The sequence below is a fragment of the Coregonus lavaretus genome (assembly GCF_964263955.1).
Source record: "Coregonus lavaretus genome assembly, chromosome: 12".
In the NCBI taxonomy this organism is placed as follows: Eukaryota; Metazoa; Chordata; class Actinopteri; order Salmoniformes; family Salmonidae; genus Coregonus; species Coregonus lavaretus.
The window spans coordinates 53104383-53120015 of record NC_139999.1 but is presented as its reverse complement, the minus strand read 5'-3'; the positions used below and the strand labels follow the sequence as shown (position 1 = coordinate 53120015).

The window sequence follows — 15633 nt, the reverse complement described above, 5'->3', positions numbered from 1 at the left end:
TAGCTCTGCCTAGTTGCTATGGCTGAATCGGCAGACTTCGGAGACTCTCGGGGGAACTCGGGTAGCCTCGGGTTCTCTCGGCAACAGAGCCGTCGGGGACTTCCGGGATGCCTCGGAAGTAATGTAGAAACCTTCCTCTCCTTCCTTCGTTCCCGTAGTCGCCCATTGATCCGAATGGTCAAGGCGATGAGCTAGTCGAGATCCGTCGGTAGTTCCTGGGCTGCAAACTCGTCCTTTACTTCCTCCGATACTCCGTGCAGGAATGTGTCGAACAGCACTTACGGGTTCCAGGCACACTCAGCTGCCAACGTGCGGAAATCCATTGCATAGTCTGCCACACTGCGGGATTCTTTCCCGAAGCTGGAGTAACTTCTGGGCAGCCTCACTCCTGGACAATGGAGCATCGAAAACCTCTTTACCTCCTGTATGAACTCCAGACTGAAGCATATGGCCGACTGTTGTTCCCACACTGCCGTGGCCCAGGTGAGAGCCCTCCCGGACATCAGCGTGATGAGGTAAGCTATCCTAGAGCGGTCCGAGGGGAAGGAGGAGGGCTGCAGCTCGTAGATGAGCAAACACTGAGTGAAAATTCCCGACAGGTTCCCAAGGTAAACGGGGTTCTCGGGAAACCGGGGTGGCCGGGGAGGCCGAGTTGCTAACAGCCGGATTACTGAGGGGCTGGGAGGTTACCGTTGTGGTAGGCTGCCTAACAGACAACCCGCGGAATTGCTCCAGCAATGTGTTAAACGCTCGGTCATGGCGTTCGGCCAAGGTCTGGAACCCTTCCATGAGACCACGAAGCAACTCCTCGTGCCTTCCAATGGTGGCTCCTTGGGAGGAGATGGCGTTGCGGAGCTGGTTCGAGTCTGCTGGGTCAGTCATGGCCAGTGCGTACTATCACATTTCAGGAGAAGAACCAGATGCAGACAGTGTCGAAGTAAAAACGTTTATTACAAAAACAGGGGGCAGGCAAACGACATGTCAAGAGCAGGCAGAGGTCAGTAATCCAGATCAGAGTCCAAAAGGTACAGAACGGCAGGCAGGCTCAGGGTCCGGGCAGGCAGAATGGTCAAAACCGGGAAAACTAGAAAACAGGAACTTGAAAAAGACAGGAGCAAGGGGAAAAACGCAGGTAGTCTTGACCAAACATAATTAACTGGCAACAGACAAACAGAGAACACAGGTATAAATACACTGGGGATAATGGGGAAGATGGGCGACACCTGGAGGGGGGTGGAGACAATCACAAAGACAGGTGAAACACATCAGAGTGTGTCAGAATACCTACTCATTCAAGGGTTTTTCTTTATTTTTACAATGTTCTACATTGCAGAATAATAGTGAAGACATCAAAACTATGAAATAACACATGGAATCATGTAGTAACCAAAAACAGTGTTAAACAAATCAAAATATATTTTATATTTGAGATTCTTCAAATAGCCACCCTTTGCTTTGATGACAGCTTTGCACACTCTTGGCATTCTCTCAACCAGCTTCATAAGGTAGTCACCTGGAATGCATTTCAATTGACAGGTGTGCCTTCTTAAAAGTTAATTTGTGGAATTTCTTTCCTTCTTAATGCATTTGAGCCAATCAGTTGTTTTGTGACAAGGTAGGGGGGATATACAGAAGATAGCCCTATTTGGAAGAAGACAAAGTCCATATTATGGCAAGAACAGCTCAAATAAGCAAAGAGAAATGACAGTCCAGCATTACTTTAAGACATGAAGGTCAGTCAATACGGGAAATTTCAAGAACTTTGAAAGTGTCTTCAAGTGCAGTCGCAAAAACCATCAAGCGCTATGATGAAACTGGCTCTCATGAGGACCGCCACAGGAATGGAAGACCCAGAGTTACCTCTACTGCAGAGAATAAGTTCATTAGAGTTACCAGCCTCAGAAATTGCAGCCCAAATAAATTCTTCACATAGTTCAAGTAACAGACACATCTCAACATCAACTGTTGTCATGACTCTCCCTGGGTGAGGATCAAAGGCGTCATATCAGCTTGGCAAATGGCCGACAACAACCAGACCCTCTTACCCACAGGGGGCTGTGCCGGTCTTGACACTTTAATACTGCCATAAATTAGAGATAGATTCTCCTATCTCTGGCCCTCTAGTATGGTGAAAGGAATGTATTTTGTTTCAGAGACTTTTGCCGCCCAAAATCTTCAACATCCAACAATGAACATTGGGACAATATATTTCAACATCCAAATGTTGGGAATGATGAGAAATGGAATATGGAAAATGTATGTCTATTTGGTGATGTCATAAAAAATTGTATAAAGGCGTTATAATGAAAACATTGTGACTTGAAGAGCTTTTACACTGTGTATATCAGGCTTACATCCTTTACCTTGGGTAGAAAATACAAGGAGGAAGACAATATTTTCGTGAAGATAGGAATGTGATTTTAGCTTTCTAACAAAATCAGAGTGATAATAATACTTTTGCCTCGTAACTAGCCACGCCTGAGGGAGCTCAGAGAGCGTGTCAGTATGACGGAAACACCCCTCTTTACCAGAGTGCATAAAAGATTGAGATAAGAATTAACAGATCAGACTAGACGGACCTCAAGCTGCAGCTTTTGTCCATATTGGTCCCGACCCTGAAAATCAACACAAGGTGAAGACGACAAAGTTGCCTACACTAACAATCAATGTTACGGCTGAGTACTGTATCTAAGAAGGTGAATTTAAGTGGGACCATCCTGTTACTCTCTTCAAGCCATCGTCTACTACACTGCTCTCATCACCCCACAGGGGATCATCGACACGGCTGATTAGCCATCCTCAGAAGACCACTTCCAGAACGAGTGAAAGTAAACAGACGACTAAGAAGAAGGACATTGTGACCTCTTGTGGACAATCTGAGCCTTACATCTGAGCCTTACATCTAAAAGGCCATCCAAAAAGAGAAGGCCCAATCGACCCTTTCCACGAAGGCCTGGGTCCAACAGAGATGACAAAGACAAACACGTAAATACATGCATTACTTATTACCAAAAGGGCGGCAGTTCTGGGCAAAATATTAGGATTACTATTAGAGTAGGTCCATGTGTATCCAAGTGTTTTTCTCTCTCTCGCTCTTTATCTCGTCATCTTTTGTAACAAGTGTCATATTGTGTTAGTCCGCTAGGGACCCGTTTTCATTGTATTAAGTTTTGTAATCCCTACCTATACCGTGTATGTGTTTGTATCTTGTGTTATCATTTTAATTAGTTAGTAAATAAATAATTAAATCAATTTGTGTGGTACGGAATGATAAGTAAGACCCGGGTTCGTGCAGACTTAAAGAACCTACGACTTTCAGAATGAGACTGATATGAGATAAATGATTAATAAATGACTGTTAAATGATAAGAGATATCTAGATATTTTTAGAGTTATTTGGGTAAACGGTAACTCGTTAAACAACTTTTCCCATGGTGCCCCAAATTCATAATGAGTTAATTGTTACATGATTAGGTAATTATTCGATAAATAATAGTCATCACAATAATGTAAGGCACGTCACAACACTGTTCAGAGGAGACTTGTCCGTTGGTCTGGAGTCCAAATTGGAGATGTTTATTTCCAACCGCTGTGTTATGGTGTGGGGAGGCTTTGCTGGTGACACTGTCTGTGATTTATTTATAATTCAAGACACACTTAACCAGCATGGCTACCAAAGCATTCTGCAGTGATACGCCATCCCATCTGGTTTGGGCTTAGTGGGACTATCATTTGTTTTTCAACAGGACAATGACCTAACACACCTCCAGGCTATGTAAGGGCAATTTTACCAAGAAGGAGAGTGATGGAGTGCTGCATCAGATGACCTGGCCTCCACAATCCCCCGACCTCAACCAAATTGAGATGGTTTGGGATGAGTTCGACCGAAGGAAAAGCAGCCAACAAGTGCTCAGCATATGTGGAAACTCCTTCAAGACTGTTGGAAAATCATTCCAGGTGAAGCTGGTTGAGAGAAATTGAAATTGTAACCAGCTCTGTATTGCCTGTTTGAGGAAGAGAGATACTTTGCCACTTCCCATTTTCGGTTAATTGAAAATGAAACCTTATTCAATCTGCATAAAGTTCAAAATGCAATTTTTTAACAAGGGATGGGTATTTCTTAGTAATCTACTTGAGAACCATTTTTCGTTTAAGTAAAACTTTTTTATAAGTGAAGCTTTTAGTGAGAGGTTTAGTGCTTTAATATTTAGTAATCTCAGCCCACCCAATTCATATTCATTATATAGATAATGAATATGAATTGCCGTTATCTTGTCTGGCTTAGCGTCCAAGATAAAGATAAATATGTTTTGCTCATATGATTTGAAAAACTAGTCATCAGGGGTAGGCATCGCCATAAGTAAGTGAGTAAACTGAGATATGACTAACAAATTAATCAGTGTAATTTTTCCATAAATAGAGAGGTTGCAGGATTTTGTAAAAGTAACAAAGCCTACCATCAGTAACACACTACGCCGCCAGGGACTCAAATCCTGCAGTGCCAGACGTGTCCCCCTGCTTAAGCCAGTACATGTCCAGGCCCGTCTGAAGTATGCTAGAGTGCATTTGGATGATCCAGAAGAGGATTGGTAGAATGTCATATGGTCAGATGAAACCAAAATAGAACTTTTTGGTAAAAACTCAACTCGTCGTGTTTGGAGGACAAAGAATGCTGAGTTGCATCCAAAGAACACCATACCTACTGTGAAGCATGGGGGTGGAAACATCATGCTTTGGGGCTGTTTTTCTGCAAAGCGACCAAGACGACTGATCCGTGTAAAGGAAAGAATGAATGGGGCCATGTATCGTGAGATTTTGAGTGAAAACCTCCTTCCATCAGCAAGGGCATTGAAGATGAAACGTGGCTGGGTCTTTCAGCATGACAATGATCCCAAACACACCGCCCGGGCAACGAAGGAGTGGCTTCATAAGAAGCATTTTAAGGTCCTGGAGTGGCCTAGCCAGTCTCCAGATCTCAACCCCATAGAAAATCTTTGGAGGGAGTTGAAAGTACGTGTTGCCCAGCGACAGCCCCAAAACATCACTGCTCTAGAGGAGATCTGCATGGAGGAATGGGCCAAAATACCAGCAACAGTGTGTAAAAACCTTGTGAAGACTTACAGAAAACGTTTGACCTGTGTCATTGCCAACAAAGGGTATATAACAAAATATTGAGAAACTTTTGTTATTGACCAAATACTTATTTTCCACCATAATTTGCAAATAAATTCATTAAAAATCCTACAATGTGATTTTCTGGAGAGAAAAATTCTCATTTTGTCTGTCATAGTTGACGTGTACCTATGATGAAAATTACAGGCCTCTCTCATCTTTTTAAGTGGGAGAACTTGCACAATTGGTGGCTGACTAAATACTTTTTTTCCCCACTGTACATTTTCAGATATTACGCGTTTCTAATTTTGACAGAAAGAGCCATTTGCTTGGCTAGCTATGGCCTAATGTTAGCTAGCTAACATTTAACCTGGTTGGTTAGCTCCCTGCAGATTCATGCAGGGTAGTAACGTCATCAGCATAAAGCAGGAGTTTGCGCTTTACTGTAGCTGGCATATCATTGACATATTGTCAATGATATGCCAGCTACAGTAAAGTGCAAACTCCTGCTTTATGCTGATAACTTAGCCCTACTGGTATCAGGGAAGGATACGGCTTACATAGAGGATGGCTTGAGTAAGGAATTGCATTCTGTTAAAGATTGGTTGAATGACAACAAATTCTTGCTACATTTGGGAAAAACTTAATTGATTTGGTTTGGCTGACAAGTTATATACTGAACACAAATATAAAAACGCAACATGCAACAATTTCAAATATTTTACTGAGTTACAGTTCCTATAAGGAAATCAGTCAATTTAAATAAATTCATTAGGCCCTAATCTATGGATTTCATGACTGGGAGCACAGATATGCATCTGTTGGTCACAGATACCTTAAAGAAAAATGGGCCTCACAATGGGCCTCAGGATCTCGTCATGGTATCTCTGTGCATTCAAATTGCCATCGATAAAAATAAATTGTGTTCGTTGTCCGTAGCTTATGCCTGCACATACCATAACCCCACCGCCACCATGGGATACTCTGTTCACAACGTTGACATCAGCAAGCCGCTCGCCCACACAACGCCATACACGATGCCATACACGATGCCATACACGATGCCATACACGATGCCATACACGATGCCATACACGATGCCATACACGATGCCATACACAACGCCATACACGATGCCATACACATGGATTTGCAGTTGTGAGACCAGTTGGACGTACTGCCAAATTCTCAGAAATGACATGGGAGGTGGCTTATGGTAGAGAAATTAACATAAAATTATCTGGCAACAGCTCTGGTGAACATTCATGCAGTCAGCATGCCAATTGTGCACTAAAAGGGATGTAAACAAATGTGTGCACAAAACTTTAGAGAAATAAGGTTTTTGTGCTTATGGAAAATATCTGGGATATTTTATTTCAGCTCATGAAACATGGGACCAACACGTTACATGTTGCGTTTGTATTTTTGTTTAGTGTAGATGAACTGTGTAGGCAACGACATTGAATCTAAGACAAGCGTAACTTATCTTGCTGTGTCCCTGGATGAGTCTCTTTCTGGAAATCTGATTGCTACTAAAATCCTTTCTAAAATGGCAATCAAACTGAAAATGCTATATCGTAACACTAGTGTCAAAGTTAAGAAACTGCTCGTCTCAACCTTGATTCAGTGTCACTTTGATTACACTTGCTCCGCCTGGTATAGTGGCTATTAAAAAAGCTGAAAAATAGAATGCATGTGTTGCAAAATAATGGTACATAGTGAATGTTCCTCCTAGGACCCACATAAGGGTGCAGGAGTTCCAGGAGATGGGCTTGTTGCCTTTGGCGTTGTCGTGGCAAAATTACAACTTTTGTTATGCACATGTGCTGTATGAGCCTTAAACCTGTAAATTTCCAACTGTCTGTTTGGAGGTCTTGTAAGAAGAAGCTGGTATTTTTCCACTCTGCCTCTGTTCAACTTAATCACACGGTCAAGAGAAAGAACCTGAGAGTGACCACAGTGTCTCAGTCTATCCTGTTCTTCTCATATATTTCAAGGGCACAGCTGTGTGGAGATATGAGGTGAACAGAGGCTGGCTTGAACAGAGATGAGTAACGGAACTAACGTTATCACTTGTTTGTGTGCTATGACCCAATACACATAGCCACAAGAAGAAAACAAGGTAGCTTATAATGCCCTGAGCTGCCTGGGAGGGGTGGAACCAGCCATGACTAAGCATTTATAGGTCTACTATAGAAGATCTCTGTCTCTTTCTGTATGTCGGAGCTCTAGGTCCAACACTCAAGAGTGTGGGGTCGACCAGCCTCATTATTGCAATAATTAATCGATAACAAATAAAGATGATTGTTTGAAGAAATGACAGTCTCTCTCACTTCATTAGAATTTCCACGACAGCGTCCAGAGTTGACCAACTTAAACTCAATTTTATGTTTGACATTAAATGATCCTGCCCCAGGGTTTAAAAAACAACAACACAATGATATGTATATAACCAGCACAGATACAATACCAGAGCTAGTGTTTTGTCTTGTGAAATCCCAAGTGTAAACAGTTCTGCGAGGAGCACTTTTGTCTTTACAGGCATTTGTCTATGGAACAGCCACCCCTTGGAGATCAAGCAACGGAAAATAAGAAATAGCTTTAAAAAGCAGGCAAAGGTTTTCATTTGGACGAGGTTGTCTAAGAGAAACCACTCCACTGCCCCCTTGTGTCCCCTACTGCTGGTCAGGTTGTATTTATTTGAAAGAAAGGGATAATGTGCAATAAATTGCTTATTTCCTAGGTTAGGGATGATGTGCAATGATGATGTGCAATGAATGAATGTTGTTTAAGGTTAGGGAAATGTGCCACTTTTTAGGATGTCAATATAAATGAATCTTGTTTGTAATTTTGTCATGTGTTATTTGTTTTTACCATCTAAGGACCACTTTGGAAAGTGTTTTAATTAATACTTTTAAGTGCTATGCTCTGGATCCACATTGTACATTTTGTTGTATACAGTTGAAGTCGGATGTTTACATACACTTAGGTTGGAGTCATCAAAACTTGTTTTTCAACCACTCCACAAATTTCTTGTTAACAAACTATCATTTTGGCAAGTCGGTTAGGACATCTACTTTATGCATGACACAAGTATATTTTCCAACAATTGTTTACAGACAGATTATTTCACTTATAATTCACAGTATCACAATTCCAGTCGGTCAGAAGTTTACATACAATATGTTGACTGTGCCTTTAAACAGCTTGGAAAATTCCAGAAAATGATGTCATGGCTTTAGAAGATTCCCTGTCTTAGGTCAATTAGGATCACCACTTTATTTTAAGAATGTGAAATGTCAGAATAATAGTAGACAGAAGGATTTATTTCAGCTTTTATTTCTTTCATCACATTCCCAGTGGTTTACATAAACTCAATTAGTATTTGGTAGCATTGCCTTTAAATTGTTTAACTTGGGTCAAACGTTTCGGGTAGCCTTCCACAAGCTTCCCACAATAAGTTGGGTGAATTTTGGCCCATTCCTCCTGACAGAGCTGGTGTAACTGAGTCAGGTTTGTAGGCCTCCTTGCTCGCACACACTTTTTCAGTTCTGCCCACAAATGTTCTATAGGATTGAGGTCAGGGCTTCATGATGGCCACTCCAATACATTGACTTTGTTGTCCTTAAGCCATTTTGCCACAACTCTGGAAGTATGCGTGGGGTCATTGTCCATTTGGAAGACCCATTTGCGACCAAGCTTTAACTTCCTGACTGATGTCTTGAGATGTTGCTTCAATATATCCACATAATTTTCCTTCCTCATGATGCCATCTATTTTGTGAAGTGCACCAGTCCCTCATGCAGCAAAGCACCCCCACAGCGAGATGCTGCCACCCCCGTGCTTCACGGTTGGGATGGTGTTCTTCGGCTTGCAAGCCTCCCCCTTTTTACTCTAAACATAACAATGGTCATTATGGCCAAACAGTTCTATTTTTGTTTAATCAGACCAGAGGACATTTCTCCAAAAAGTATGATCTTTGTCCCCATGTGCAGTTGCAAACCGTAGTCTGGCTTTTTTATGGCGGTTTTGGAGCAGTGGCTTCTTCCTTGCTGAGCGGCCTTTCAGGTTATGTCGATATAGGTGTTTATACTTGCGTACTATTGTTTGTACAGATGAACGTGGTACCTTCAGGCATTTGGAAATTGCTCCCAAGGATGAACCAGACTTGGTGGAGGTCTACAATATTTTTTCTGAGGTCTTGGCTGATTTCTTTTGATTTTCCGATGATGTCGAGCAAAGAGGCACTGAGTTTGAAGGTAGGCCTTGAAATACATCCACAGGTACACCTCCAATTGACTCAGATTATGTCAATTAGCCTATCAGAAGCTTCTAAAGCCATGACATTGTTTTCTGGAATTTTCCAAGCTGTTTAAAGGCACAGTCAACTTACTGTATGTAAACTTCTGACCCACTGGAATTGTGATACAGTGAATTATAAGTGAAATAATCTGTCTGTAAACAATTGTTGGAAAAATTACTTGTGTCATGCACAAAGTAGATGTCCTAACCGACTTGCCAAAACGATAGTTTGTTAACAAGAAATTTGTGGAGTGGTGGAAAAACGAGTTTTAATGACTCGAACCTAAGTGTATGTAAACTTCCGACTTCAACTGTATATACACACACACTACCGTTCAAAGGTTTGGGGTCACTTAGAAATGTACTTGTTTTCCTTGAAAACATACATGAAATGAGTTTGAATAGGAAATATAGCAAAATGCATAGGAAATGTAGTCATGGACAAGGTCAGAAATAATGATTTTAATAGAAATAATAATTGTGTCCTTCAGACTTTGCTTTCATCAAAGAATCCTCCATTTGCAGCAATTACCGCCTTGCAGACCTTCGGCATTCTAGTTGTTAATTTGTTGAGGTAATCTGAAGAGATTTCACCCCATGCTTCCTGAAGCACCTCCCACAAGTTGGATTGGCTTGATGGGCACTTCTTACGTACCATACGGTCAAGCTGCTCCCACAACAGCTCAATAGGTTTGAGATCCGGTGACTGTGCTGGCCACTCCATTATAGACAGAATACCAGCTGACTGCTTCTTCCTTAAATAGTTATTGTATAGTTTGGAGCTGTGCTTTGGGTCATTGTCCTGTTGTAGGAGGAATTTGGCTCCAATCAAGCGCCATCCACAGGGTATGGCATGGCGTTGCAAAATTGAGTGATAGCCTTCCTTGTTCAAGATCCCTTTTACCCTGTACAAATTTCCCACTTTACCACCGCCAAAGCACCCCCAGACCATCACATTGCCTCCACCATGCTTGACAGATGGCATCAAGCAGTCCTCCAGCATCTTTTCATTTTGTCTGCATCTCAAAAATGTTCTTCTTTGTGATCCGAACAACTCAAACTTCGGTTCGTCTGTCCATTACACTTTTTTCCAATCGTCCTCTGTCCAGTGTCTGTGTTCTTTTGCCCATCTTAATCTTTTCTTTTTATTGGCCAGTCTGAGATATGGCTTTTTCTTTGCAACTCTGCCAAGAAGGTGAGCATCCCGGAGTTGCCTCTTCACTGTTGACGTTGAGACAGGTATTTTACAGGTACTATTTAATGAAGATGCCAGTTGAGGACCTGTGAGGCGTCTGTTTCTCAAACTAGACACTCTAATGTATTTGTCCTCTTGCTCAGGTGTGCACCGGGGCCTCCCACTCCTCTTTCTATTCTGGTTAGAGCCAGTTTGCGCTGTTCTGTGAAGGGAGTAGTACACAGCGTTGTACGAGATCTTCAGTTTCTTGGCAATTTCTCACATGGAATAGCCTTCATTTCTCAGAACAAGAATAGACTGACGAGTTTCAGAAGAAAGTTCTTTTTTTTCTGGCCATTTTGATTCTGTAATCAAACCCACAATTGCTGATGCTCCAGATACTCAACTAGTCTCAAGAAGGCCAGATTTATTGCTTATTTAATCAGCACTACAGTTTTCAGCTGTGCTAACATAATTGCAAAAGGGTTTTCTAATGATTAATTAGCCTTTTGAAATGATAAACTTGGATTAGCAAATACAACGTGCCATTGGAACACAGGACTGATTGTTGCTGATAATGGGCCTCTGATAATGGGCCTATGTAGATATTCCATTAAAAATCAGCAGTTTCCAGCTACAATAGCCATTTACAACATTAACAATGTCTACACTGTATTTCTGATCAATTTGATGTTATTTTAATGGACAAAAAAATTGCTTTTCTTTTCGAAAACAAGAACATTTCGAAGAGACCGCAAACTTATGAACGGTAGTGTAAATATAAATGCATATTTATATAGAAAACATTCAATTTTGTAAATAAAAGAAAGTGTTAGAATGCTCCATTAGTTTATTCCATGTGGCATCACTCCTGTGACATCAGAAATCAGTACAGGACAAAGAATCTATGGTGAAACACAGTTTTTGGCCTGTCTAAATGTGACTCCGTAAAACCTTAATTTTTTCACTAAACAGTCAAAAGAAGACACTGGTTTCTGGACATGTTTATTCCAGTCATACTCATTGCTTCCTGTAGATACACCCGGTTTAAGTCTTCATTAACTATCCATAATGGATACATTTCAGGTGGTTCTTGAAGAAGTGGTGGGAAAGTTTGTCTTCTGTGTCGCTTTTTGTTTGTTGATCTCAGTACGATGCGTTTTTCCTTTTGGGTTGGTGACCGATGCTGGCATGACTACAGCTCGCAACCAGCAAACTGCCCAAGCCATCCATGAAGAACTCTAAAACTGACATACAGTGCCTTCAGAAAGTATTCATACCCATCTACAGACAATACCCCATAATGACAAAGTGAAAACATGTTTGTAGAAATGTTTGCAAATGTATTGAAAATACAGAAATATCTCATTTACATAAGTATTCACACCCCTGAGTCAATACTTTGTACAAGCACCTTTGACGCAGCGATTACAGCTGTGAGTCTTTCTGGGTAGGTCTCTGAGAGCTTTCCACACCTGGATTGTGCAACATTCTTCAAGCTCTGTGAAATTGGTTGTTGATCATTGCTAGACAACCAGTTTCAGGTCTTGCCGTAGATTTAAGTCAAAACTGTAACTCAGCCACTCAGGAACATTCACTGTCTTCTTGGTAAGCAAGTCCAGTGTAAATTTGACCTTGTGTTTTAGGTTATTGTCCTGCTGATTATCCTGAAAAAAGCATACCCATAACATGATGCAATCACTATGCTTGAAAATATGTAGAGTGGGACTCAGTAATGTGTTGTATTGGATTTGCCCCAAATATAACAAGTTGTATTCAGAACAAAAAGCAAATTGCTTTGCCACATTTTTTGCAGGATTACTTTAGTTCCTTGTTGCAAACAGGATGCACGTTCTGGAATATTTGTATTCTGTACAAGGTTCCTTCTTTTCACTCTGTCAATAAGGTTAATATTGTGGAGTAACTACAATGTTGTTGATCCATCCTCAGCTTTATCTTATCACAGCCATTAAACTCTGTAATTGTTTTAAAGTCACCATTGACCTCATGTTGAAATACCGAGCGGTTTCCTTCATCTCCGGCAACTGAATTAGGAAGGAACCCTGTATCCTCAGTTTTCTCCAGCCATTAACCCTTTAGACCCCATTAGTTGTTTTAATTTATTTTATTTTTTTCTTCACCTTTATTTAACCAGGTAAGCCAGTTGAGAACAAGTTCTCATTTACAACTGCGACCTGGCCAAGATAAAGCAAAGCAGTGCGATAAAAACAACAACACAGAGTTACATATGGGGTAAACAAAACATAAAGTCAAAAATACAACAGAAAATATATATACAGTGTGTGCGAATTTAGTACATTATGGAGGTAAGGCAATAAATAGGCCATAGTGCAAAATAGTTACAATTTCGTATTAACACTGGAATGATAGATGTGCAAAAGATGATGTGCAAATAGAGATACTGGGGTGCAAATGAGCAAAATAAATAACAATATGGGGATGAGGTAGTTGGGTGGGCTAATTACAGATGGGCTGTGTACAGGTGGGTAGTATATGGGGCTTTGGTGACAAAACGGATGGCACTGTGATAGACTACATCCAATTTGCTGAGTAGAGTGTTGGAGGCTATTTTGTAAATGACATCGCCGAAGTCAAGGATCGGTAGGATAGTCAGTTTTACGAGGGCATGTTTGGCAGCATGAGTGAAGGAGGCTTTGTTGCGAAATAGGAAGCCGATTCTAGATCTAACTTTTGATTGGAGATGCTTAATGTGAGTCAGGCACCTAGGTATTTGTAGATGTCCACATACTCTAGGTCAGACCCGTCGAGAGTAGTGATTCTAGTCGGGTGGGCGGGTGCAAGCAGCGTTCGGTTCAAGAGCATGCATTTAGTTTTACTAGTGTTTAAGAGCAGTTGCAGTTCTAGAATGCTGCTTTAGATTACTGAGAATTTTCAAGATAAAGCTCATTTTCTCACACATTTCAAACAAACAGACATAGCTTAAAAACAAAGAACATATGACAATTACAAGTTAACTTAGTTTTAAAGAGCACAACCTCTTTAATATGACACCACATTCATGTCAATAGGAATAACATTCATTTAGTCTTCCATTGTGTAAAGACACTCCTTATCAAAAAACTATTAACACTCAACACAACAAAAAACACTAGAGTATTTAAATTGTAGTAAATTAGACTAAATTACTCCCTTAAAATGTACCAAGTATAATATATTTTACTTATAAATATTATTTACATATAAATAAATACATTATCCAAAATATGACCAGAGGACAATATTCAGAAAGTATTTCAAAACCCACACAAAATAGGCTATTTGATTGACCACGTTTCTTATATCTGTAACAATGTAAAAATGCAAACAACTATTCAGAGACTATTTCAAAATGTAGGTAACCTCTCTCAATAAGATTTAGTACAGACCAGGCCTGACACAAAATGTAGAAATAGTAGCCTACTTTGACAACAATTCAGTGAATTTAACAAGTATTAGACAGAGACAGATAAAGAGAGAAGATACATAACACAACAACTGTTCAGAGACAATATTTCACACTGTCACTTTAGTGTTTACATTTAGCCTACAACATGTCATTCAACTTCTGGAAGCACGGCCCCATCCATCGAAATGGCACAGAACACGTAGAGCACCCAAAGGCGGTTTCTACACATCTCCCACTCTTTGCCCTGCGTCCATTCCGGATGCATACCACACACCCTCTCTTGTGCCCTTAACTTCACCTGCTTTCAAATGAGTCACAACTCGGTCCACACGCCCTGGTGCCACACTCTTGGCTCCCCTCTTCCTGCCACTGTAGCCATATCACAAAGTGAATGCACAAGCTGCATTTTGAATGCCTTCAGGGAACAGCGCCTGCGGTTTCTGGGAAGGGGCCTTTGCAGGGTCCCCCACACAATGTACACATTTATGATGGCAATGTTGAGCATCCCCCAAAACCACATTTTTCTGCGTGTGCGTCCAACATTGCAATAGCTCCTCAGTTGGTAAAGATGGTCAACTCCGCACATTTTCTTGTTGTAATCCATTACAAGCTCTGGAACAGATATAAATTCCTACCACTTTTAAAAACAACTCCAAAACCCCTGCCACTGTCACTTTAGGCCCAGGCTGTGTGGTACAAGGGTGACTGGTGGGACTTAGGGCAGACACACGCCATGGAAACGTAGGCTCCCCTCTCAGGTGTGCTCTTCCTCCTTGTCTCCCTCTGCGTCCTCGTCTCCCTCTGCTTCGTCCTCTCCTCCTCTTCACTCCTCTTCCTCTCTCCCTCCGCTCTCCTCTCCTTCACTCTCCCTTCCTCTCTCCCTCTACTCTCCCTCCACTCTCCTCTCACTCCACTACTCGCTCCACATCTCTATCCCTCCAATCATCTCTAACTCCTCTTCCTCCCTGCCCTTTGCTGTTGATTCCTGACTCTCCACACCACTTCCTTCGTTTTCACTGACCTAGAGGAACAGAGTAACAGAGGGAGAGGAGAGGAGCAACAAATATGATACAATTGTAGTCAGGAACATAATCTCTCTCTCTCTCTCACTCCCTCTCACACTGTCTCTCTCTTCCTTCCTCTCTTTCTTTTTCTCAACCATACACATACTCTCTTCCTAATAAGGGGTTTCCATAATAAATTGTGTGATGTAGTCTAGCGATCTAACGTCCATGGGAATGGAGAGGGGCTGAGTGGGGATGCCCAGCTCAGACACCAGGGTAGCGCCCATAAAGCTCTCATCGGCCCCAGAGTTGATGAGTACCCGAAGAGATTTCAACTGGTTCCACCACAGCAAGATGGCATGAAAGGGGGTGCGAGTAAGGGGAGAGGAAAAGTTATCCGTATGGCCCCCCAGAGTACTCGCTCCTACCGGTGAGCCTGGTCTTTTAGTGGAAAGGTGGACACAAAATGACCAGTAGTCCCTCAATACAGGCAACTCTTCATGTGAAGCCTGTATTGCCTTTCGGCTGGAGACAGCCTAGCTCTGCCTAGTTGCTATGGCTGAATCGGCAGACTTCGGAGACTCTCGGGGGAACTCGGGTAGCCTCGGGTTCTC

The 15633-nt window shown here is 41.6% G+C and overlaps 1 protein-coding gene across 1 annotated transcript in view; it reads right to left on the bottom strand.

Moving 5' to 3' along the window:
- Positions 1–15306, bottom strand: part of LOC311138885 (protein-glutamine gamma-glutamyltransferase 2-like) — a gene marked incomplete at both ends in the record, with an annotated part of 32623 nt that extends 17317 nt beyond the window's left edge. The window contains 3 exons of the mRNA XM_084173676.1: positions 420–655; positions 15006–15036; positions 15244–15306. Coding sequence (XP_084029802.1) covers positions 420–655; positions 15006–15036; positions 15244–15306 — 330 coding nt within the window. The remainder of the gene's footprint in view (positions 1–419; positions 656–15005; positions 15037–15243) is intronic.
- Positions 15307–15633: the final 327 nt, after the last annotated feature.